This window comes from Oxyura jamaicensis, chromosome 3 (genome assembly GCF_011077185.1).
Source record: "Oxyura jamaicensis isolate SHBP4307 breed ruddy duck chromosome 3, BPBGC_Ojam_1.0, whole genome shotgun sequence".
NCBI classification, from domain to species: Eukaryota; Metazoa; Chordata; class Aves; order Anseriformes; family Anatidae; genus Oxyura; species Oxyura jamaicensis.
The window spans coordinates 72,377,814-72,403,683 of NC_048895.1; the positions used below are offsets into that span (position 1 = coordinate 72,377,814).

General features: G+C 40.8%; 1 protein-coding gene across 1 annotated transcript in view; it reads right to left on the bottom strand.

The window, feature by feature from the left end:
• Positions 1-24,878, bottom strand: part of CRYBG1 (crystallin beta-gamma domain containing 1) — a 95,727-nt gene extending 70,849 nt beyond the window's left edge. The window contains exon 1 of the mRNA XM_035322525.1: positions 24,582-24,878. Coding sequence (XP_035178416.1) covers positions 24,582-24,760 — 179 coding nt within the window. The 5' untranslated portion in view covers positions 24,761-24,878. The remainder of the gene's footprint in view (positions 1-24,581) is intronic.
• Positions 24,879-25,870: the final 992 nt, after the last annotated feature.

The window sequence follows — 25,870 nt, forward strand, 5'->3', positions numbered from 1 at the left end:
TTCAGGGATGTGAAAATACTTCTGAACATAGACTCTGAACATAGACTTGCAACATTTTTCCCCTGCTCCTTTATGTGAGTATTAGCATTTGGTTCAAAGTGATAGTTGGAAAAAAAATAGCAAGGTCTTTGCTCTTTGCTCTTGAAAGTTGTGTGCATCTAGTAACCTACTTTAGACTGAAGTTCCACTTTGAAAAGTCCAATTTATTTCTAAATGCAGTGCCACTGCAACAGCAAATAGGAAAGTCTTTAATTCTTAGAAGAAAGAGATTATGCCCATGAGAAGGGGTGAAGCAGGGATGAGACACCAGAACAGGCCTCTCAAGTTCCCAGAGGCCAGCTGCAGGAAAGCCTGCACAGGATGGGTACAGGGGAAGCAGGAAGATTCCTTCCAGCGTGAGATCCCAGAGGATTACCCCACCATAGAGCAGCCCAGCTCTTTGCCTCAGCCCTACTCCAGCCTCTCCTGTCCCCTCAGGTCCCAGATCCTAGCCCCAGCTGTCCCACACAGGAGAGCAAGGAGCAGGACAAAGCCAACAAGGTGCATGCAGGACAAGCGAGGATTGGCTAGTGCTGCATAAAGTCATCAATTTATCTATTCATCAAATTCTTCATAAACCACACCCTCCAATTACAGCAAAGGAACTCTCCTAAAACTCTCCTAAGCTGATTTCATGAGCTGAAATTAGCCCACTGTCTAGAACAAAGGCAACCAACCAGTGTGGGACCAGCCCTTTTACATCCTCGTCAATTATGCTAAGTCTAATTGAAACTCAGGCTTCTGGCAGCAAAAAGCTGAGCCACGTTTTGCTCAGAAAATCACACAGGGGCTTACATTCAATGGGAATTTGTGATTACAAGTAGCCTTGATGTAAGAGTTTATTATGTCATTTCAGAATATCAGCAATCTAAACATGTAGGAAAACTAGAAAACAGTTCCTAACAGATTACAGTAAATATATATATATATTTAAAGTGTTGCTATAAACAGAGGTGCCAGTTAAGAATGTAGACTTGGGGATTTAGCTTTGAAATTTGGTCATTAAAATTTTACTGAGTTTTAATTAGAAAGGAAGAAAAATTGTTGACCAACTGTTCTTTGATGCCAGGAGTGGAACACTAAACTAAAACAATATATTTGGAAAGAACTAATACATATATGTATAACATCATACTTAGGTAAGTCATCTCATGTAATGTGAGATGTTTTGCTGTTTTCAGACTTAATAATGGACTGTATAATTTCACGTTTCAAATAATGATAACTTCATTGCAAAAGATACTAATCTGAATTTTCTCACCTGCCTAAAAACAAGCACCTGCAGAGATTTTAATATAAATCTGAACATTTAAAAATTTCGGTTTAAGAAACCGCTGATTAGTCCCACTCGAATTCTCTGCATATTTCTATGCTGACAACTGAGTGAAGTTGGAATTGCAATTTACGTTAATAGGCTGATAATACTCAATCACAATTTATGAATGCGTTCAACAGGCCACATCTGTGACTCTCATGTCTTTGAGTAGACAGTCTTCTAGTTATATGTGTGCTTACAGTTATATTTATGGAAACAAATTTAAAGTGTTTTAACAGAAATATTTTAAGATACAACTTTTTAAAATCTATTTTCATACTTACTATACCCTTTTAAGTTTACTTAAAAAGCTACTTTTACTAAAAGTAGTTAAGGGAAATCTCAGAAATTACTAAGCCTTTAGACAGGAGAACAATGGAGAAGGTGAAAAGGCCATTCACAAGCAAGACATACCAATCGTGGTCACAGATGCAGCATAAAAAGTGGTTTTGTCACAAGCTTGAGCACATCACCAAAATGAGATGCCATCCATTTCACAGTACATTCTGTAGCCTGACAGATTATCACCACAGCTCTTCATTCTTTTATTTTTAAGAGCAATGAGTGCATATATTTAAATTCTCAAAATTTGCACATCAAAATAAATACATAGATTTGGATGGGCTCTCTTCATACTTCCACATGGAAGAGGCTTTCTGCCAGCTCAGATATCATACAGATTTACGTTACCAAGTGCTTCTTTGAAGTTTTATTGTTTTTTTAGAAAGGACTAACTTATACAGCAAGAAGCAGCAGACTTCAGGATACAAGCTTGCTGCAAGGCAGCCTGCCTGCATCTCTGCATTCTAACACTATAGTCAGAAGATCACAGACTTTGGTTTCAGACTTTGTTTTGCTTCATCTTTTGGGGAATGTCTAGTTCTCTCCTGACAGCGTTTTCGCCTCTTGTCAAATCTATTTATCACTCCCATCTTTCACTTCCTTCTCTTTTCCACAAAAGTTTCAAAAGTCATGTTGCAGGCAATGAGGGAAGGTAAAAGAAGGGGTGTAAAAAACAGAAGAGAGGGACATGAGAACAAGCAGATCCTGGGAAAGGAAGTGCAGGCAATCTAGAGAGAGTGTTTTTTTAATCAGGACATTGACAGCCCAGTTAATGTTGTGCAAATCTTTGTTATTTAAAATTATGAGCATTTTGTTACAATTCAGTACACTTAATACTGCTTCATTAACAGCTCTCTCCTAGGTAACTAAATGATGACACCTTCAACTATTGGTTACAGACAGCTCATCCTCCAGCCTCATTGCTTGTTCATCCTAGGGTGCTTAAATACCTCCTGAGCAGGAAACACCTTCAAGTTAATTATATTAAATGTCTGGGATGGAGCCTGCCAAGCGGTCCTGACCACAGGAAAGCAGGCAGAGGCTCCTTGTGCTGAATGACAACAATGTCTTCTTATAATGAGATCACTATAGCAAAAGAAAAATCCTATGAAAACCCTCAGTTTTTAACTTTGAGGAAGCAAAGCCTTTTTTTTTTTATTTTTTTTTATTTCTATCTCCTGTACTGATCTGTGACTACAGCACCATGAAGGAAATGCCCATATCTCGTCTCTTAGTCAGAGCAGAGGTGGCTATCTCAACGCATATGCATTTCTGAGTGAAAACAAGTCTGATTTGTCCACCGCAAGCATTAGCTCTCAGCCACACCTACTCTTCTTATTCAGTCAAGTCTACTACTAATGAAAGCTCCCTCTCCACGTGACAAGCAAATTTAGATGTAGTCCTGCTTATCTTTGACTAAAGATGTCATCCATAAAATTATAACATTACTAAAATTGAGCTTGAAGATGAGTTAAGAAGAAAAACTTAAGGGAGTGAACTTGCTCTCTTTCTAGCCTGCGGCTTATACCATCACCTATTCTTAATATCTCTACCTGCCCTGGTCTGCACCTAGCAGCAGTAACCTCCACGGCATTTGCTGAAGGAAGTAATTTTCATGTCTCAGTGTCATGCTTCAGTTCTCTGTCATCACAAAATAAATAATTTTGGCAGGGTGCTAGGTGACAAACTATATTGTTCAAACGAACCTGCATACTATCTCAGTGATTCTGATGCTTTAAGTGCTTTCAGCGTGTGAGCTCCTGATGCTTGTCGTCTTGAAAAGATCATGTAGTCAATTAAAAACAAACAAACAACAGCACCACGCGACAATGTTTCTGGTGTTCCTTTGGAAGAGAAGGGCTTTATACCACCCTACTGGCTCAGTAGGCTGAGGTACCTCAGCTCAGATCTATGTCTTATGCTGCGAAAGATGTCTAATTGACAGTTGAGTACAAAGAGTAATTAAGTAAACATCTGAAATCACACCAAATAATTCTATGACAATTTCAATCACATTTTAATTTTAAAATAGTTCACACATTAAACTTTATCCTAAAGCATCACTTGGTACAAATGTATTATGAGTCTTGGACTTTATACATGCAATACAAGTCATCCTGGAGCCAGTTCAAAGACTGACTTAAATCATCTAGGATGTCCTATTTACAATAGCTTACTACAGAGTCATCTGCCAGCAACTCTGTAGTTACCTGCTAAAACCTTCTATTTTAATTTCTGTATTTGCCTACTTTCAACCCTCTAAGGTCTAGAACCAGTTTAACAAGGCATTTATCTTGTCATTTGTGACCCAGTTGGGGTAACATCTTTATAAGGGATAAAGAAATTACCATCTCCCACACATAAATCCCCAGGATCTGGGAGGAAAACATTTTTGCTACTGAGTTTTAGATTGCACAGTATTGGGTCCTGATGAGTTTTCAAAGTGTAGGATAAACACTTTTCTTGTAAAAGTCCTTCTCACGGCTGAAGAAGCCATAGATTTCTTTTAAAACCCTAGGTAATCCATCCTCCAAAAGAGAGCAACAGGAAACAACTAAAGTAATCAACGCGATTACTAGAATAGGTTACGCAAGGGCAAAAAAAAAAAAAAAAAAAAGCAAGTGGTCACGTTTTTATCATATTACACATGCAATGAAACAAAAGACAGTTTCACAGTCTTTGGGCTCAAGTCTCCAAACTCAGTCCTTCAAGCATTCTAAAAGTCTGCCCCAGGCTGCTGTGTACAGTAAACACACATTTGAAAACATAGTTAACCTGGCAGCAGACCTTTGGGGCTGCAAAGCTTCTCCCTGCAAAGATACAGACTGTGAAATCTCTGTAAGAGATATTCATTATCCATTATGCTGGACCGTACTTATTTCTGTCTTCATATAAGATAATACTTCAAAGAAGCAAAGGATCAGGAGGAGGAGTTAACTCAGGATGAGAAGCAATTACTAAGTATTTGAAATTTATTTCCCAGATAAAGAGACCTCTCTATTAGTTTACATGTTGTAAGTCACTAAATTATAGATATAAAATGACATGATTTTGCTGAATTATCATAAAGAAATGACATTACTAAAAGACTTGATCTGTACCCTGTTTTCATAAAAAGACAGCATTGCATCCTGGTCTGTAAATCTGTTAATTACAAATCTTTCTCATTAAAAAAAAAAGTTAATGAACCATCATTTGCTATTAATGCTTCCATTAATTAATGGGAAAAAACAGTAGCTACAGAAACAAGAGGACACTGGGGTGTTGGTTTCACTAATTAAAGCTAGTTCAACATCATTTTAGTAACTCAGTCTCACTAATTAACATGTGCAATGACATTTTTAGGAACTTCAGAACAGCACTAGCTGGACCTGTAAATACGACCCTATCATTCCCAGGGAATGGTCTCTGGGGTAATGTCCAGCTGTACAAAATAACCTACACAAGCATGCCTAATACCCTCCTCCCTTAAAGATGTGTCAAAAGAGCTAATGAAAATGGAGGCAATAAACACTAATAAAATGTTGTGAATTTCAGCACAAAATTCTAGAACTAACAACTTTCGTTTTACGTATCCATCTCACTATTGAACCAGCTCTTTCATGAAAAGTTTATTTACTTACAACATAGGCCCAAATAATTTAAGTATTACCCCAAATATCCTGTATCTTCCCAGTGCTGATATTTCATCTGCAGTCACATAAGATGTTAAAATGCAATGTCAGACTCCTAAAATAAAAGGTATAGCCAACGTATAGCCAAGGTATAGCCAAACACCTGTATGTGTTAATTGGCAGAACACAAATCAATAAAAGCAGTTAGTGTTGTTAATACAGACAAAAAGATTGAAGCCCTCAACTTACAAATAAATGTGGGAAGAGAAGGGTCAGGACAACCTGATTATGTTACTCTTGTGTTGTTTTAGCTTAATGTCCTCGGTCATTCCTTTTTAACACTTTGCTATGCAAATATTCAAGAGTTGGCTCAAGAAGTAGTTTTGCTATGGACACCTTGGCAGGCACTTATAAAACTGCTTTGGCTAAAAGGCTCTGCTCGTCCCTCACAGAAAGCCACAGAGGTCTCATTAACGAGCAGCTTCAGTCCACCTCTCTTTTCGCAAGCTGTACACAGCGGTATTTCTGCGCCTCACGCTGTACACAAGTACAAGGACACAAACAAGCACCCTGCAAAGCCTGAAGAGACTGAAACATAGACCACAATAACAGAAGATGCAAGATGACTGAAGGGTTTTGCTTTACAGCTAACTTTTGAAACCTCTCCTCCCCAACCCTCACCTGCATTATTAAATTGTAATTTGGTCTTGATTAAAGGACAGTGGAGCGGCATAAAAGAAGAGGTGGAAAGCTAACCAAAATAAGCACATTTGTAAAGAGACTTAGGGAGACGAGAAGATTATTAGCAGATGAAAATAACAAGACTGTTCCAGGCATATGAGACATACAGAAATCAGAGCGGATGAAGTAAAACACTTCAGAAGGTATAAGAGATGAGAAACGTACTTTAAGAAAGGAAAAATAAAAGAGGGTGAGGACTTTTTCAACAATGAATAGAAGGTCTCCTCAAACCATGTTTTAACCATGCATTTCTTACTCTTGGAGGAAGTGGAAAGTAGTTTCAGGAAAAATGAATTTGTATAAACATTACAAAAATCCTTGTACTGGTTCAAGTTTTTGAAATTTGTTATTCTGTTGCATATGTGCTGTATAGACACCATCTAAAAACTTTGACCCACATATTAGTCAATACAATGTAATCCTGTTTTAAAGACCAAAAAAAGGATGTAGAAGGTAAGATCTATCATCATTTGCACTGCAACTATGCTGAGAATCTTCAGAGTCTCACAGTGGCAGGCCCTGTCCTAAAAAGCAAGTGTATCCAACAAGTGGAAAGGGAGGTGACACAATTATGCGGAATCGTCTGAAATTATACTAACTTTCAGAACAGCAGCTGCCTTATCAGAGTTATAACCACCTAGACCCAACATCTGACAGGGAAGACTTGTGGCATCAATACCAGGTAACTGCAGGTGCGAACATCAAAGCCAACTGATAGGATGTGAGCAAGCTCCTGGGAATCATCCAAGATATAACATAACATATGTACCTCTATGGTCTTTTGGATGAAGATCAAAGACAATAGTGACAGGCACCCAAACCTGATGGCATTTCCAGTAACCTACACAGTAACAGATGTATCAATGATACCGCTCCATTACCGGAAAAGTAAGGATGAAGAACAGCAGGCAATGTCACGTAATGGTAATATATGTTCAGTTCTTTATTCGGACATGGATTTATGTTCAATTTCATGTTTACATGCATTAGTAACCACAAACATATAAAGACACCATAAAATCTTAAAAAAATAAAGTCTACACTCTGCAAGGAACAAAAGGAACAATTCCACAAGAAACAGTTAGAGATTGAAATAATACTAGGTGAGCAAAACTGCATTTCAATAAAGCATTATAAAGATCATATTTAATTTATTTTGTAAATAAAGTAGGGGAAAATCTCCTCTACATAATTACTCAACAGAATAAATAAGGGGCAAAAATAGTATTTCCTGTCTTTACTAGGCTATCTTATTAAGCCCTGAAGTCTAGGATTATTTTTTTTCTTATTGTAAACTTATAAACTACAAATGTTCTAATCTGTAAAAATTATCCAAGACTTTTCTAAAGCTATGCTGCAGCATTTGACCTCATATGAACCCCAAGCAGTTCATTTCCAGAGCTCTCAAAAGACAATGTCATGTATCCTTCCCTAAACAAAATAAAATAAAATAAAATAAAATGCCTTATATTTCCTTGAGTAATTTGGTGATTTTTTCATTAAAGGTCCTGTATGGGTTTTGAACATATATAAAACAACACTGTTTATCATATTGATAAAGAAGAGATTAATATTTTCACCTTTCCTTTGATAACTTGGGTTATTTCATAGAGACCTTTCTGATCTTCAGGTTACAGCTATTCTATTTTTCTCAGTCTAATGAGCTACATATGTGCATAAATCTCATCAGGCATCTAATCACTAGTGCTTCCACCAACCTTTCTGTCCAGTCATGACTTTAGTAATACAATCCACAAACTGATATAATAAATAGGGTAGATTTTTTTTTTTTTGTAAGAGGACAAAAAATCACTAACAGCACCTAAGAGTGCATCCTGGATCTCATTGAGATGGAGTTAATATTTTTGCAGCACCATAAGGTGCTGTGTTTCGGATTTGTGACCAAAGCAGTGTTGATAACATACCATCGTTTTAGCTGTTGCTGAAAAGAGCTTGCACAGCACCCAGGCTTTCTCTGCTTCTCGCTCTGCCCCCACAGCAAGTAGGATGGGGTGGGCAAGAGGCTGGGAGGGGACACAGGTGGGATGGCTGACCCCAGCTCACCAAAGGGATAGTCTATGCCATGTAATGCCATGCTCAGCAATAAAAACTCTGTGTTTGTGGTGATGGGGGTGTCTTCCCAAAGTAGTCCTTACTCAAAGACTTGCTGAGCATCTATATGCTGGTAGGTGTTGCTGAGTGACTGATTATGCATTACTTGGTGGTTTTTTGTTTTGTTTTTGTTTTGTTTTTGTTTGTTTGTTTTCCTTTTCCTTTGCTTATTAGACTATCTTTATCTTGACCCAGAAGGTTTTTTCTCACTATTGCTCTTCCAATTTTCTCCCCCATCCTGGTGTGGGGGCAGTGAGAAAGCAGCTAGTGGGTGCTTAATTGCTGGACAGGGTCAACCCACCACAGAGTGAAATAATTTCTGTGGGACTACGATTACGATTCCTTCACAGTAATCTGTCCCCAAGGGAGTCCATGTGTTCAGAGGCCTATTTGTGAAATGTATAGTATTTTTTGGTCATCATACATAAACTTACATTGATCCATTTCTATTTTACTGTCCTATCATGTTGCACCATTTCTTTCACTTAAAGCAAAAAAGTTTTAATTCCATCCTGTGTGACTCTACTACAGGGCAAAAAAGAAGCTACCTGAGCTAAATCAGTACTGGCCATACACATATGCCAATGCAAGAGCATGCACCATAAATACTGAGACTTGATGAGCTTGTTGTAGCAGTACTTATGCATTTGATGTTCTCCATATGTGGCTTAATGTTCTTCGCGCCAATGTCATAAAGGTCAGCGCGTGCTCAAAATTTCACTTCCCTCATGAGCATGCAAGCCCAAGTTGGGCTAGCTGTAGAAAAAATGGTTGCAGAAGGTGCAGATGGACAACTTATCTTCTGGAGAGCTACATAACACATGCTAAAAAAAATAATTTCCTTGATTTGTCATTGTCCACCAGCACACAAATGAATAATTACAAAGGAATAAACAGTCAGCTCAGAGGTGGAAGGAAGGAAGACTTAAAGCACTGTTTTGCTGAATATACCACCAGTTTTGGATGCCCTGAGAAACCATGTGGTGTTTTATGACTGTGAAAATAGAAAATTGTCCTTTGGAACTCTTAAATAAGATAAATACAGTTTTTAACCATACTGGAGGCACTACTTCCGGAGCTCTGGCAGCCTTGGTCAGTTTGACAAATCCATTATCCAGAGGTCATTTGTTCATTGGCAGACACCATTCCCAAGGCTGTTTGCTGAACTTCCAACAATACTGGCTGGCTCTTTGATGTGGTGATATGTTGCTACTCCATCATGTCTTAGACATTAGCTCTCTAAAATCTTGTCATTTGCAGGACAGTCATCTACTGACAACCACTTCATCTTTAGAGGATGAGGTGGGAACAGGATTTCTAAGACCTGTGAACTAAATCAATGTCTTACAAACATCTTCTTGCCCTGGGACTGCTCCTGGGTGCATGTGGGGCTGAAGGTTCCCTCACTGCTCCATCCTGTCCACCACAACTGCCCTGCATCCCTACACTGTCTCAGAAACCATATTTTCCTTCCAGGACCCACTCATTTTGCAAGGACAGCGAATATTTACAGACTGAGTTGGAAATGAGAAGTCATAAAGCAGACCAACATTTGTCCAAAAATGAAGCTCTAACCCTTCAAAGAATCACAGAATTGCAGAATGGTTTGGCTTGGAAAGGGCCTTAAAGCCCATCCAGTTCCATCCCCCTGCCATGGGCAGGGACACCTCCCCACCAGACCAGGCTGCCCAAAGCCCCATCCAGCCTGGCCTTGAGCACCTCCAGGGATGGGGCATCCACAGCTTCTCTGGGTGGGCCTCTAGTTCTTCTAGTGAAGAACTCCTTCCTTATATCTAATATACACCTACCTTTTTATTTTGTTTAAGGCCATTCCCCCTTAACCTATCACTGCACTCCCTTACAAAGAGTCCCTCCCCATCTTTCCTGTAGGCCCCCTTGTAGGCATTGGAAGGCTGCTACAAAGTCCTGTAAAAGCCTTCTCTTCTCTAGGCTAAATAAACTAGACTTTCTCAGCCTTTCTTCACAGGAAAGAAGTTCCAGCCCTCCAGCCCTCCAGCCCTCCTGCAGGATATCACAGAAGGTAGATTGCTGTCCCTGTGGCTCTTCTGAGCCTGCTCTCCATTACCGACGGGAATGGTCTGATTCGATTTTACAAGGTCCACCTGCACTGCGTCAGAGACAAGGTACGATGGCTAATTATAAAAGCTTGGGGAAACAGGATGAGAAGCATCACGTCCTCCTAGATTCCTACAAATGGTGAGGAGTCATAGAAAAAGGGAACACCCTTCCTTCACAGTGATAGCCTTAATGCCAAAGTTAGCAGGGACATCACGCAAACTGAATGCCCTGAATGAAACAGCAAAGCAGGTTCAAGTTCCTGGACCATGAGTCAGTGCTCCCAGATGCTCAGATGCCCTGAAGAATCTTGCATTCTCCATCAAATATACACTGGCACCTTGGGTTGTGCCAGCACTGGTACTGGTAACAAGGATCCAATAACAAGATACCACTGTGAGGGTCAGTGTCCAAGCTGTTTCATTATTGTCATTCGACTGTGATCCAGCTCTGGGGAGAAGCAGAAGGCACTGGCAGTGCCACAGCACCTCTTCCTCACCCAGGTACTTTGGAAGCAGGTCACTGACATCAGGAGCTGCATGAGCACCACTGGAAAATATTCACAGTTATAGTTTTGGGAGGTGTCTGCTACTCCTCCAGATGCCCCTGATCACTGCCTAAATTATTCATGCATCCTTCTTCAGCTGTGTGAAATCTGTCACAAAGGACCTAAACAAACAGGCCCAGGTTGATAAAAATCATTGAAAACTGAGGTTAAAAAATCCCTGACAACAAGAAGCTTGCAGCAAGGCTGAGAAGTGACTGAAAGGAAGGGCAACCCAGGGAAGATATAAGAACCGCTGAATCAAACAAGCCTGTCTACATTTCAGTATTCACTTAGTATTAAAGTTCGTGACAGTCAATATGCAAAATTTCACAGCTCTTTTCCCTCACTCTCCTTACATTATAAAATAAAGTTTAGTGTTAAGAAATAACTCGGTGTGGAATTTTTATTTTTATTTTTAATAGGCATCCAGGCCATCATGGAAAGTGAATGGATTTTTAAAGCAAAGGAATATACTAATACTACCAAGAATACTACAATTTAATGTGAGACATGAATATGCCCACAGAGTGATCAAAGGAGAGCTGAACATTGTACTGCCTCAGAAATATGGAAAATATGATTGAAGGTGTACAGTTTTTTTGTTTGTTTTTGTTTTTGTTTTTGTTTTTTTCATATTTTATTATATATCTTCTTTATAGGAAGAGGTGTTCTTCCTATAAACTGGGTAGGATGCCACTTGGAAAAGGGTTCAAAACTCTTAAGGTAGGAATGACTCAAGCACTGGATGAAGTATTCCCCTGCCCTGTAGAAGCACCAAACAACACAATCACACCCTGACTGCTTTTCGAAGTAAAAAAGTAAGCATATGACTTCCACACACATCATGGCCTGCTGTTGCCAACACATGGCTGTTGACACATGCTTCACTAGATGTTCACATGAACACCTCATTTGTAATCAGCAGCAAAAATTATTTATAATCATCTTCAAGTGTAAGGGACATCTTGCTAGTAAGAAAATACAGTCATTAAACCAAAATGCATACATTAGAATGAACATGAGTATTAAATGTTTTCCTATAGTGTTGCATATAAAATTCATTTCCACCTCTTAGATTTATATTCAGTAAATCTACTGTACACCTGTGCTACAATATAGACTATAAATTGGTAAGTCTTCTGAAAGTAGACAAAAATATATTTCAAAGTTACGAGAAATAGATCAGATGGTGGACAGCCTGGGAAACAGTCCAGAAGAAGAACTGAAGGAGTTGTATGTTGGTAAAAAATAAGTAGCATTACTGATGAAAGATAAATCTGTCTTAGTTACAAAGGTGTGCAATTGGAAAAAAAATGTTAAACTCAAACAACTCTGTAATTTTTATGGAACAAAGCCAGAGCTGCTACTTCTGAGTGTAGGAAGAAATGAATACATGATAATATTTTGTTGTTTTGGCAGCGGTCCCAGGGTAATGACTGGGGGATTCAAATCCAACTGGAAAAGCACATTCAATCCATTACTGGAGGAAAAGCAATTCCATGAACTGTAATAAGGAACAGTGGGAGTAGAGAATTTCTGAACTTTGATAAATCTTACAAACCACAAACCAAAGGATAATCGAAATATGGATTCTTCAGATTGTAAAGGACTTGCTTTAAGATGGATGCAAGGAAGGAACTACTTCTGCAGACAACAGCAACAACATGGTGAGGGGGGGAGATGTTGTTTAACACCATTACAGCATGGAAATATGCCAGAAGTTGGCAAGTAAATCTCATCTAACTGAAAAAAAAAGATTAGACATGTCCAAACAGGTATACAGAGGTTTCTTCTTCTTAAAAAAACAAAAACAATAAAAACCCACTGTAGAGTATAGCAAGCTAGTCACTTACAACTGTAGTGATACTAAAGAATCGCCCTGATCGCATTTCATAAAAAAATAAAAAGTATTGCAAAGAAACAATTGTTGAAGAAATCTAGGAAGACAAAGTGGACAAAAAGCAGCTGGCAGTGAGAGGTGATTTAGGTATCTTTCCAACAAAAAAAAAAAAAAAAAAAAAAAAAAAAGAACCCGTCATGGACTAACTGTATTTCATACCTTTAAAAGAAATTTGCATAATGTTCAAACATGTAAGCCAATCACAAAACAAAACAAAACAAAACAAAAAAATGCTTTAATCAGGTGACACTACACTGCCATCAAATAAATACTGTTAAGCTCAATATTTGAAATTGCCAGAACTCATTTAGATACAGAATTTAGAATGTAAAGCTGCTGAATTTTTTTTGGAAACTTCCTGTTCAGTTCCTTCCCAGCAGTCACACCAAGCATCTGTGCAACGTGCAATCAGTGCTTGAATACCTGTTTGGAGCCATTATTAATCCCTCTAATGCTGCCCCACTGGTTTAGCAGCCAGTGGGACATTCCTCAGTGCGAGCACCCTGCCTGCTTCAGACAGTCTCACGCACAGCTTCTGAGCACAGCTTGATGAAGTGGGAAGAAAAAATAGATGTTCAATTTAAAGAAGATTGATTTAGGATGCAGAGGACTTCTAAAAATGCTCAGGGTGAAACTATTACACAATTTTACAAGCTAATACATTTTTACAGTTGAGGTCACTCTGCTCATGTTTTCAAATTACAAGTCTTACTATCACATTGTATTGAGTATTTACAGGAAAAAAAAAATGAGACTTTTTGAATAACCAAAAAGACAGTCATCTGACTAGATTTATTTTTACCAAGAAGTTACTTTATGATCTGTGTGCTGATTTCATACTTTTTTTATGATTTACGAGACAGTCTTATCACACTGGCACAAGTTCTTTGGGATGACTCTTACTTGTTTTGAACTGAAGTTTATAAAAGTTAGACATTTTCTAAAGTATGCTTTGATCCAAACATAGTATGCTTGCACTAACAAATACTTCTTGAAAGTTTAGATGAGAAGTCCGGTATCTTGGCAGAAAAAAAAATGCATTTTGGCTTCATTTTTTTTTTTTCATTACATTAACTGTAACAAGCCAGTAGAGAGTACTGTCTTATCTCTAACCATTTGTTTTCATTCCTTAGCACATTATAGTGAAAACATGAAATGTCTCCCTCAAAATTTGGCTTACTCATAATCTTATCTCATAAAAATACTAAAAAATCAATATTAAAACTATTACCTCTACCTCACCTCAAAGGTTTTATAAAAATGTTTGTTTGTCCCAAATAAGAAAGATATCATCTAGATCTTATTAAAGAACTGGTTAGTTCAATTACCAGTTGCTCCAAGCCACAGATACATGGCGTAAGATAGTGCAGACAATGAGGCTGACTCCCATGCACTACTGTGACTGCCTTTGGATTTCTACTGTACCAACAGAGCAACACAGGAAAGCAACCTCCATGATGCAGATTTGTTAGTACTTTCCAGAGACAAGCATTTTCCTGACAACATCAGCAGGTTTGATCCCAAGCAGAGGTGCTAAGAGCCTCCCTGAAGTCCTGATTATTCTCAGTATCTGCCAAACGTGACAGGAATGGTTATCAAGCTATTCACTGGGAACCAGGCAGACAAACTCACAAGAACAGACTTACCATCTGCAGCACTGTCACCTATACCTCTGTATACTTCTATATACTACTGTTTCATATACACCCCTGTGGAACTTTTATGGGCCTCTCAGCCTCTTTTTTATCTCTTCACCTCAAACACGCCCTTTAAATTACACAAGGACTATAAAGCCTGATGCATTCCATCCTGAAATTTCAAATGATATGTGTTCATTCAGAGCTTTTGAAAGGTGCCAACTGTTTTTTTTTGGTCTTTTCTGCTGTTACTCACTATTTGCATATAGAAGCCATAGTCAAAATCTGACCCCATTATTCCAGACATTTGATAAACACACAACCCAAGCCTGGGAGAGATCAGACAGTAAACTAACAGCACAGACAGAAGCTGTGAGAAAAAGATTTCGTAGTACCTAAACTGAAGACAGAGAAGGCTGCCTCCCATTGAATAACTTAAGGAATCCAGACTCAAATCACATGAATCCCATGAGGTTAACTCAGAAACCATCTATGAGGTGGGGTCAGACATACACATCTTAAATGCATCCAGGTTTAAGACAGCCAGGTGAAAAGCAGGTCTGGTTTGCAAGCCATGTCACTATGTTCATAAGGGTGGTGCTGTGCCTGCACTCTTGTCCTTGGAGTCTGAATACATGGGCTTATTCTCAGTGCTGGAAAAAACAGCCAGGCAGCCAGCCGATCAATAAACAACCTGCCTCTTTACAGGATGTAATAGTGTAAGCACAGACCTATGTCATACAATCAGAGAATATCCTGAGATGGAAGAGACCCACAAGGATCATCAATTCCAGCTCCTGGCTCTACACAGGACCACCCAAAAACCAGACCATGTGCCTGAGAGCGTTGTCCAAAAGCTGCTTGAATTCCATCAGGCTCAGTGCTGTGACCACTGCCCTGGGAAGCCTGTCCCAGTGCCCGACCACCTCTGGGTGCAGAACCCTTCCCTAACCCCCAGCCTGACCCTCCCCTGTCCCAGCTCCATGCTGTTCCCTCGGGTCTTGTCGCTGTCCCCAGAGAGCAGAGCTCAGCGCCTGCCCCTCCGCTCCCCTCGTGAGGGAGCTGCAGGCCGCCATGAGGCCTCCCCTCAGCCTGCTCTGCTCTGGGCTGAACAAACCAAGGGACCTCAGCCGCTCCTCATACATCTTGAACCTGTGTTGTTTCCACAGAGAGGGCACTCCTAGGCCACTTCTAACCCAGAAAGTCTGCATATGCATAAATCCACACCTCCTCCTGCAACTTAGTCTGTGCAGGTAAGAATACTGAACCTACAACAAAAGTAGCACAAGGGCTGCCATTTCAGCAGTTCCACTGAAGAATCTATGCTGCTATGGTCAAACATAGCTGTAAAACACAAACTCAACAATTTCTCTTTGCCAAGTACAGGAACACTCTTCAAACAGAAAAGTATAACATTGGTAGGTAGATTTCCTTTCATTTCCAGTTCTATTTTCTTCCCCATTTGCTTCAGCTTTTGCACATAGCTAAAGGAAGTCACAGAGATCCTTTAGCAGAGGACAACAGGTAAGTTTCAGCATGTATCTACAGGTGTCTCCCCTATGCCATGTGGTATGAATTATCTGTACTTTATCTGCAATTGGTAATAACGGGTGAAACATTAAAACACCCTCCTTAGAGACAAATATGGCCCTATAATGGTATAGATTTTTCTTTATTACTATTCACACGGTTTGGTTTTATGCCAAACATGCTTTACTGCTCTGAAATTCTAAATATACGTCCTGTCAAAAGAATTACAGGTTACTTTTTAAATGCTTTGTGAATGGCAAGATTCTCAGCCAAGGGTAGGAAAACATGTCAGCATTGCTCATCACAGAGTGCCTCCACGGCTGCTGTGGAATGTCCACTGTGCAATTCCAACTGATGGTTTCAAGGAATTACAATGATGGAAACCAAAACAAACAAAAAAGAAGATCTGTAAACTCTTCTGGGAGTGAAATAATAAGAAACTAGACACTGCCCCTACAAAATTCTCAAGTTTACAATGACACTTGGAATTCTCTTGTACTTCTCAGTGCCAAGTACCTGTACGCCCATAGTTTTCACATTACTCTACTACCAGACATTATCAGCAGTGGGCCCTTGTGACAATGCAGGCTACCTGCATACGTTCAGTACAAGAAAAGTGTTGACAAAATGCAGTGAATATAGGGAAGAACCACCAAGATGTTTAGGTGCAAGGGCAAAAGTTGAGACTGGCTACCTAATGGGAGGCAATTTCTCATTGGAGGTGCACAGGGACAGACCAAGAGGAGAGGGATATGAGATACAGCATGAGAAATTTTGTTTAGAACTGAGGAAGAAAAATCACAGGGAAGTTATTGAGTCTCTGTTCCTAGTCAACACTTGACTAGAAAAAACCCTGAGCAACCCCCTCTAACTTCAGATCGCAAGCTAACTTTGAAGCTCGCTTTGCTTTCAGTAGAGTTGGACAAGACAAACTCCAGAGGTTTCTTTCAACTGAAATCAATCTATTTTGTATTTATCATGTAATGAAGAGAGTATTCTGCTAGTTTCTTGCTGGGAAAAAAAAAAAAAAAAAAAAAAAAAAAAAAAAAAAAACTCCCTCACTTCCTAAAGAGCAGCCTCTCCTCACAAGTAACACGAAAGCTTCCACTGGAGGTTCTCTCCACCTCTCTTAGCTTTAATTAGACGTCACTTTTGACTTTGCATGAGGCCTGAGAGCATGTGTTGTGGCACCTGCTCCTGGCCACAGCAGAAGGAACAAATTGAAAATCATGGTTTCCACCAGGTCATGCAACTTAAAACTTTTTCTGCTTGGCTAATTCTGCTTGGCCTGATCAAGCTCTGTGAGCTGGGGCACAGATCCTCACAGATTTCCAAGGAATTGGGCAGCATTCCTGATGCAGAGCCTTGTCGCAACAGCACTGCTACAGCTGTGGCAACAGTAGCAGTCCACTGAAGACAATAAAACAGTAGCTTACAAACATGAAATGGCAACTGAAAGGTCAGTTATAGGATGCACTATGGCCCCTCAGTCTGCCTACAATTCTCAAAGTACTTACAGAGTTACTCTAACGGTAGAAGGTACGCTGTAATTAACATAAAGAATCACTGCTGAGGAAAAACAGACTCTTTTGTCAAAATAGTAGTTTTGCTTCTGGTGTTGGGCTCTACCTGAAGCATGGGGTTGGGGAATTCATCAAACACATCTGTTTTACAGATTTGCATAGTTCAGGACATTCTTTTAAAAATTTAGTTTGGTCAGCTTTACAACTGTAAATCCTAGATGACTAAAGGATTCACTTACCCAAAAGTTCTATCTTACTGAACTAATATTATTTCATTTTCATTTCTAAATTTCCAAGTACAGTTCCAAAGTGAGGCTAATAAAAAACAACAGAAATTTTGCACACTTGGGAATGAAGGATATGTAGAAGATGATAGTCTCTTTTCTTTAAATGAACGAAATAGAATGATTTTATTTTTTTTTTTTTTCAGATGGCACCAAAGGAAAATAGTATTCACAGAATCACAGAATTGTAGGGGTTGGAAGGGACCTCCAGAGATCATCGGGTCCAACCCCCATGTCAAATTAGGTTCCCTAGAGCAGGTTGCACAGGTAGACGTCCAGATGGCTCTTGAATATCTCCAGAGAAGGAGACTCCACAACCTCCCTGGGCAGCCTGTTCCAGTGCTCCACCACCATTCCCTTATATTGATCAATCTTTACCCGTCTTTCCCTTCTTCTCTTGAGGGAGCATTGAATGATGAAATATTTGATGATAGATTGAGTTAGCTCACAGTATGTGGCTGCATGAACAAACATGCATGAGAAGGAAAACTGTACAGTAGAAAGTCAGCAAGGTGTAAGAAGTGACTAAAATAAGAATAGTATGTACAAAGATACATTGTTATCTGCTATATGATATGTAGACAAGCCATTGTATTTTTTATGTTTGCTTTGAAAGCTAAAAAGAATGGATTTTTTCATTTGCATGAGAAGTTCTGATCAAAGAACAGCTCCTCATGTTTTTATTTTATTTTAAAATGCAAGCTGCTAACAGAAGAGCTAACTACTGTTAACAGTTCCCCATCCTCCCCATTGTGTTCCATTTCCAGCAGCCTTAACATTTCCTAAACATTGCCATTTTGGCTAAAATTTTGCAAATCGGACCCTGGGTCAAAGAGTTTCCTCCTCCCTCTCTCTGCTTGCCCTGTTCTCTCTCCAAAGTCATGTGTAAAGGTTTGTTTCCACAACTTTCCCAAGACTTGCTCAGCTTTACCTAGGAAAAACAGCAGAAGCAGGGATCAACTGCAGTTCCTTAAAGACACTCAAAAACTCCTATCCAGAATCAACTGAAAACACAGAAATTATGTGGGAAAAGTATCTTGATCAGGAGATTGCTTGCAAGGAAAGAAGGTGCCTTACGGTTGCATGGGAAAGATGAGAACATAGCTTTTGAAGCTCATGACTGACTGCTCTGCAACATCTTGCATGGAGCTATCAGTTTGTGGACTCCTCCTTACCAGGTAATGCAGATGGCATTCAGCTGTCCAAATTCAGATGTTGGAGCCATGACCTTCAGGTGCCTTTTCAAGCCAATGAGGAAAAGCTGGCATTTCTAAGCTGCAATTCATTTAGCCTGTTTTAGACGCTCACCCTAGGGTAAGATGAATTGCACACCAGACATGCCTATTTGTCCTCCCTGATTATAAAGGGAGTAACCAGTTCAGATGTAGATATCTGAAATTAGAGGATATGGATGCCATCTTGTATTTGTATATGAAGTAAGTCAAACTAATTATATTCACTGTTTCAATAACAGGTATTAATTTTACTTACCCCCGGTATTTAGGATCACCAAAAATGATGGAAAATGTCATCTTAAGAAAATCACAGCTCTTTCAAACAGATTTTCTTACATTCTGAATAAATTAATTGCTTTTTCTGTTGTTGTTCAAAGGCATTATTTAGCAGCATGTGAAAATACCTACAGCATCTTGATTTTTTTTCTTTCTAATGTGTTATTTCCATAAGTTCGGCAAAAAGAGTGCGTTAAGAGAATAAAATAATCAGTTTTTTCAGGTCTGCTCTTCTGTGCCAGAAAGTTTGTCTAATTTTTTCTGATTATACCAGCTGATCTACAGATAATAATTCTATCTACAAATGTTGTCCAGCAAATGTCCTGAAGCCATCTCAAGGACAATAAACTATCACTCTTCCAAATGCTCAGTGCAAGCTGGAAGCCACTAGACAAAGAAGGTTGAATTGCTTGATGCAAATCTCAAGAGGTCAAAAAGGGAGAGATAGATGGGAGAGACAATTGTAGGAACAAGGGAACATGACAAGGAGAAAAGGAGGAGACAATTCAGCAATACTAGGAAAGAGTGGAGCATGAAAACTGTTGGTTGTTTAGACGAGCGGTACTCACTGAATAGGAATGCACTAAATATTTAATACTGCTTTTAGCACTCCATAAATTATTATGTGCCAACTAGATGCATTCAATATGAACTTTTTTTAGTGGATCTTCCTGGATGCTTTTCATAAAGATTTGACATTTTCATAAACATTTCATAAACACGTTTAATTTCCCAACAATTTCTCAAAACAGCTTTATATTTTTATTTGTCTTCATTTCAAAGTGTGCATCTGACACGCTAAAACCAAAGGTGTCACAACTGGCACCTGGTTTGAGAAAGCTAGAACCTGATTTTTCAGAACAGTCCTTGTTTTAATAGACATTTAACTCCTCAGGACAAAGCTCATGTTGCCTCAGTGGTACCCAGCGCTACTATGGATCAGGTTCACCTGAATACAGAAGGGTACGCTGTCCCTCCATAATGTTCATGCAGCAAACATAGAAGCATTCAAAAAATTAGCAATATTCTTTGATTTGTGAATGGCATGAGTCCATTGACTCATTTCATTTTTTAAGATTGTTTTATTCTATATTTAAGGAAAAACACATGAATAAATAAAGTGAGTAATTCTTCTGAAACAGAAGTCAGGAATGAGATCCCACTCTTCTCTACCAGGATGTAACCTTTCACTGCCACCCAAGCAGGCTGACCAGGGAGCCTCTAGCATACTCACTGGTTCAGATTTTTTAGACTGGCATTTGGTTTTTAAAGTGACAAAATGAAAAGGAGAGCACTCTTCTTCACAATGGTGTTTTCACAGCCACCAAAACTGCAAAATCCATGGCACAGAAAAGGCAGTCCATGTTACCTCATGCAGGAAGGTCAGGTTATTACTTCCTTGACACAGCTGTCATTCGGTAGGGTTTCACAGAACACTATTTTTCACTTCTTGAGAATGCAAACAAAGGTGAACACTTCAGCACGCCACCCCTCTTATCTTAGTACCTTTCTATAAACGTATGCGTTTAATAAGCAATGTTATCTTCATTAGGTCACACTATAGATAAAATGTTGAGCAAAAATATTCTGCATTTAATTATTTGATCATGATAGTTTAGCAGAAATTCTTTCCTGTATAAAACAAGACTAATAAATCTTTATACCTAAGGCATTATGCTTACAGTACAGATTACCAAGAATTATACTGCAAACATAATTACCCTTTTTCATTTCCATCTCCTACAAAGTAAGTGCAACCAGCAACCCTTCTAGACATCCATGTTCAATCTTGCAAAGAACAGAGGTGAACAATTCCATTTTTCTTTCAACCAGACAACTCATAAAGTTACACACATAGCCAAACTACATTGAATCAAGTACATTTTCGAATCAAGCATTTTCTCTTTAACACAGCTGACTGTATGACAGTTTCTACATTCTGTTTTTGTCAATCAGTCAAGCTACGAATGCTCTGCGGTATTGCAAGCTCGGTTTTTAATAGAGTGAAACACTGGCTCTCAATCTTTCTGCAAAACTTCATGTTACATATGGGCTGTGAAGCATGATTTCCTCAGTTCTTCTAACACAGAAGTCAAAGAAGGGTATGGTTCCACCACAACTTTCTCCTCCTGCAACACAACATTTCTTCATCCTTCTCCTGAACATGTGTGTTCCTCCTTGAGATAGTATCTAATTATTCCACAGTCTAACTATCCTTGGATGTAGCTTAATACCAAGTTTCCCTTTGCTTGTTTTTATGTTACTAGTGAACCCTAATTCATTACAGTCTCCCTGCCAAATCATTGTAGAATAACGGTCATAGAGTTTTTTTTGCCCTCACATATTAGCATTAGACATATTTAGTCCTAGCATTCTCAATACCAAGGCTGACAATTACCAGTGATTCTTCAAACTGAGGAAGTAATAAGTCGCAAAAATGTTTTGACATTGACGTATTTTGGCAAGGATTTAGCTTTATGTGATTTGTGTGTTAGCCAACCCAACACTGGACTGAAGTAACATGTCTGGTCTCGACCATCAAATACCAAAAGCTCCAGATACTTAGAGTAGCATACATTGTGAGAAAGGCTGCTAAACAATCACACCCCAAAGACAGACAATTTTCTTTGTCCTCCTGTATCCAACTTCCTCCTTCAAAGTTCAAATCTAAGTCATTGCCTTCATTTTTATAGCTGCTCTTTGGTGAAGATCATTCAATGTCCATGACATGACAACTCTGTGACCTGATGTTTGGAAATCACAGACTTCGTGACTTCCAAGGGACCAAGCAAAATCAGGTTTCTTTATATGCTGCAGTTTTCCAAGACATGGTAAGAACTGTAATTCTTTCCCATTCTTCTCTTTCACCACAGCTTCTTCTGTTCAGAGGCTCCAGTTCGTAACTATTATCTCTGGGAAAGAGACTCTACCAGCTTTTGCTGCAAAAAGAGACCAGGGGACTTCCTCTGCAGACACCCATGAGCAAAAGCAGTATACCACAAGCTTCACTGAGGCATAAGAATGCATTCTTGTAGCCTCAATTTGAAACGAGTTGAGCTGCTTGCTTATTGTTTCATGGTAAAACATTTTTAAGCCATATTGGATACTGTTCTTCATGATGAGTAACCTAACAGCAAGAAAAAATATTGGCTACCTAAAAAAAATAGCATAAGACCTCACAGGATAATTCTTGAACTGGAGTAGCATTTAGATAGGTGCCTTCAAACAGCTGGCTTTCATGCTAGTTGTTTGCCAAACTATGTCTCTCTCCTACCAGAAGGTGGCCATTAAGCACATCAATTTTTCAAAATCTTCATTGTTAAAAGTCTACTTTTATTTGGTCTATATAGCATTCTCACAGCCATGCATTACATCCTACCATTCACATAATAAAAAATAAAATACTTCAAACAAAGCCATTTCAGAAATGTCACCATAATCTTCATTATGAAGAAAAAAAATGCACTGAGCATTTTTGGTTGTGTACTTTTGGCTGTTTTGTCTTTGTTTATACCATTTGTAAAAAAGAAAAAAAAAAAAAAGCTACACAAACACGAGGAGCTTGTACTCCCTGAAGATGACCAACTGCAGGTAGTGATGTTAGGATAAACATGTATTTCCATATGCTGAAGTGCAAGCCCAACCTGTTACCAATAATGGAAGGATTGGTTCCCTGTCCAAAAAGCAGAAAAACAGTTATTTCGTAATGAGAGCTACAAGCCCATCATTTCAGAAGCCTTGCAGTTATTAGATTTCAGTTGTGTTTTAAGCACAGAACTTGATAATAACATTATGCAGCAAAAACACCTTCCAGTTTTTTCAGGTGTAACAGCTGAATCCCAAAGCCTGTACTGCATCTTTGGTTTGGTTTGGCACTAGAGAGCTAGCAAGACATCAGGAAGGACAAGGAACTGGCACCTAGGCGAAGGACTTTTTCCCTTTTTCTCACCATTCATTTGACCACATCTAGATAGTCTATTCAGCCTTGGGCCCCCTCGGCACAAAACAGATGTTGATAAACTGGGCTGAGTTCAGCAATGGGCCCCAAGATGCAGGAGGCCCGGGTGGAACACTTATGGTGAGATGAGAGGCTGGGGGAGTGGGGCTGGTTCAGCCTCAGGAGGGTGATCTCGGAGGGGACCCAACAGCTGCCTGCCAGTACCATGAGGGGTCACCAAGAAGAGCCATGAGGTTCTGCAGTGGTGCACGGCAGCAGGAGAGGCCATAAACTGTGGGAAGAGACATTCCAGCCTTGTACCAGAAGATACCTTCTCACATGTAGGCAGCGACACAGCTTGTCCAGAGCAGCTGCCCACCCTCCCTGTGTTCCAGGAAGATTTCAGAACCCACTGGACATGGTCCTGAGCAAACTGGGTCTGAACTCAGAGCTGACCCTGCTCGGGGTTCCCTTCAGCCTGAGTTACACTGCGATCCTCTGATAACAACAGAGTAGTCTGCTTTCTGTCTTATCCAGCTTTTAGTAGGCAGAAGAGGGGTCTTTTCCTGGTTGAGGCCACCGGCAACACCACCCTGAGCTTGGCCACTCAATGGCATTGTGAGATACATCTTTTCCTGGATGAAAAGTAGACTTCATATTATTTTTCTATACATACGTGAACATAAACTCACTTTTTTTTTTTTTTTTTTTTTTTTTCTGTCATAAAAGATGCTGGTGTTTACAGCTCTCAAGAGCACATTTCTATACCAAATGCAAGCATCATTAGACTGTACTTTAGTCCAGTCCGCTCACCTACGTGAAGTCCATCTTAGGCAAATACTGTAATTTTTTGTAAAACTACTTTATACCTATAAACAATAACAAAAACCCACACAGAACTCCTGTAACTTATAGGCTTCCCAGTCAGAACCAAACACCAGAGAGACCAATAACTCAACAAAGTGCTTTTCTAAAGTCCAGATAGCACTGACACCTCATTGCCTGGGTCTCGCCGCTCAAATCCGATGGGCACCAGCCAAGCCAGTCCTTGAGGCAAAAGCCCGAGTTGCCCATGCCGAGCTGCGAGCTGCCTTCCCCAAAAGCCACGCTGCGCTGCCCGGCCCTCCCCGGCCCCAGCGCGGCGCCGCAGGCTGCCGGCACCCCGGGGAACACCTGCATCCTCACGGTCATCGCCCGGGGGACGCCGACGCGGGCGCTGCTACTGCCGAAAAGCGGCGTGGAGCCCTTTTCCCTTACCTCCCTCCTTCCCGAAAAGAAAGCGAGGGCAGGGCAGGTCCACCGCTGCGGGAAGCCGGGAGGGCACTCCGGCTGCGCTCTGCGAGGCTGCTCGGGGCTGGGAAGCCTCCTTGCCTCCTTCCCTCCTCCCTCCTCCCTCCCCGCCGTGCTCGGGGCGCAGGGTGCCTGTTACATCCCTGCTCTTCGTCCCCCCGGGGCTGAGGGTCTCCTCCTTACCGCGGCGGCTCCGGCGACGGCTCCTTCCTCCTCCTCCTCCTCGGGCGCCACGGGGGGAACGCGGGGCGCCGCTCGGCCACGGCGGCGGCCGCCCCCTCGGGCTGGGGCTGGGGCAGGGGCTCGGGCTCGTCCTGCTGGCCCCGGCCGAAGAGGCGCTGCAAGCGGCCGCGCCGTGCCATGCTGGGATGGGCGTCCCGGGGGGGGCCCGGCCGCCGGCACCGAGGGCAGAGCGGGGCGGGCGGGGGGGGAGGAGGAAGAGGAGGAGGAGGGGGAGGAGGAAGCGGCGGGCTCTCCGCGGGCATGGACGGACGGTGGCTGCCGCCCGGCTCGGGCTATGCGGGTAATAAGGCGATCGCCGCCCGGTCCCTCCCCGCCGCCGAGCCCGCAGGAAGGGGGCGGCCCTGCCGGCCGTGCCCGGAGGTGCGGAGGGGGGCATTGCTCCGCTGCCAGGCACCTCCAGCTTCACTTTGGAGGCTTCCCTCTGCACGCCCTACACCCTAAAAGTCTGCCCTACACCCTAAAAGACGTGCCCGCCTGTGCCTGCGGAGCAGAGGGGCGCTAAAACAGCGGGGGGGTTCGTTCGTTCCCGTTTTGTGTTGGGACGCTCAGGTCATAGCTGCCTGCCCCGAGCTGCTGGAAATGTTAAGAGTTCGAGTGCTGGAAAAGCTTTACGGTCACTGTGAAGAAATCGCCATAATCGAGTGATAACTGACCCACAGTAGGTACGCTCAGGTGGCCGTCACCTAATGCTGAGATCTTCACAGCAGGAGGAGGCTTGGACAAGCCTTGAACAAGGCTTGGAAAACAAAATACAGGAAGAGTCTGGCTGAGCAGCCCGCTTAGACTACTGGTTTAGGCAAATAAATACAGGTGTTTTGGGGGTAAAATCAGTTATTTTCCTGAATTGCATATAATTGACTTTGCTAGTGGTTAACTAAACAGACCAATCTATGAAGAAAGTGTTTTTTTTTTTTTTTGTTTTGTTTTGTTTTTTTTTTTTGTTGTTGTTGTTTTTTTCCCAAATTAAAATAAGTTGATGAATACTATATAGTATGTGTCATAACAAAATTGGCAGAACCAGAAAGGTGGACTGTTGTGCCCTCAGGAAATACATAAGGGATCGAGAAAAATTGCCCATTTTAGCAAAGCAATTTAAGTACGCAGGGACATCACAAAACCACAGAATGGGTGAGGTGGGAGGGGAAGTTGCCCAGCCCCCCTGCTCAAGCGAGGGCAGACCAGTTGCTCAGGACCACATCTGGCTGTGTGTTAAGCATCTCCAAGGATGA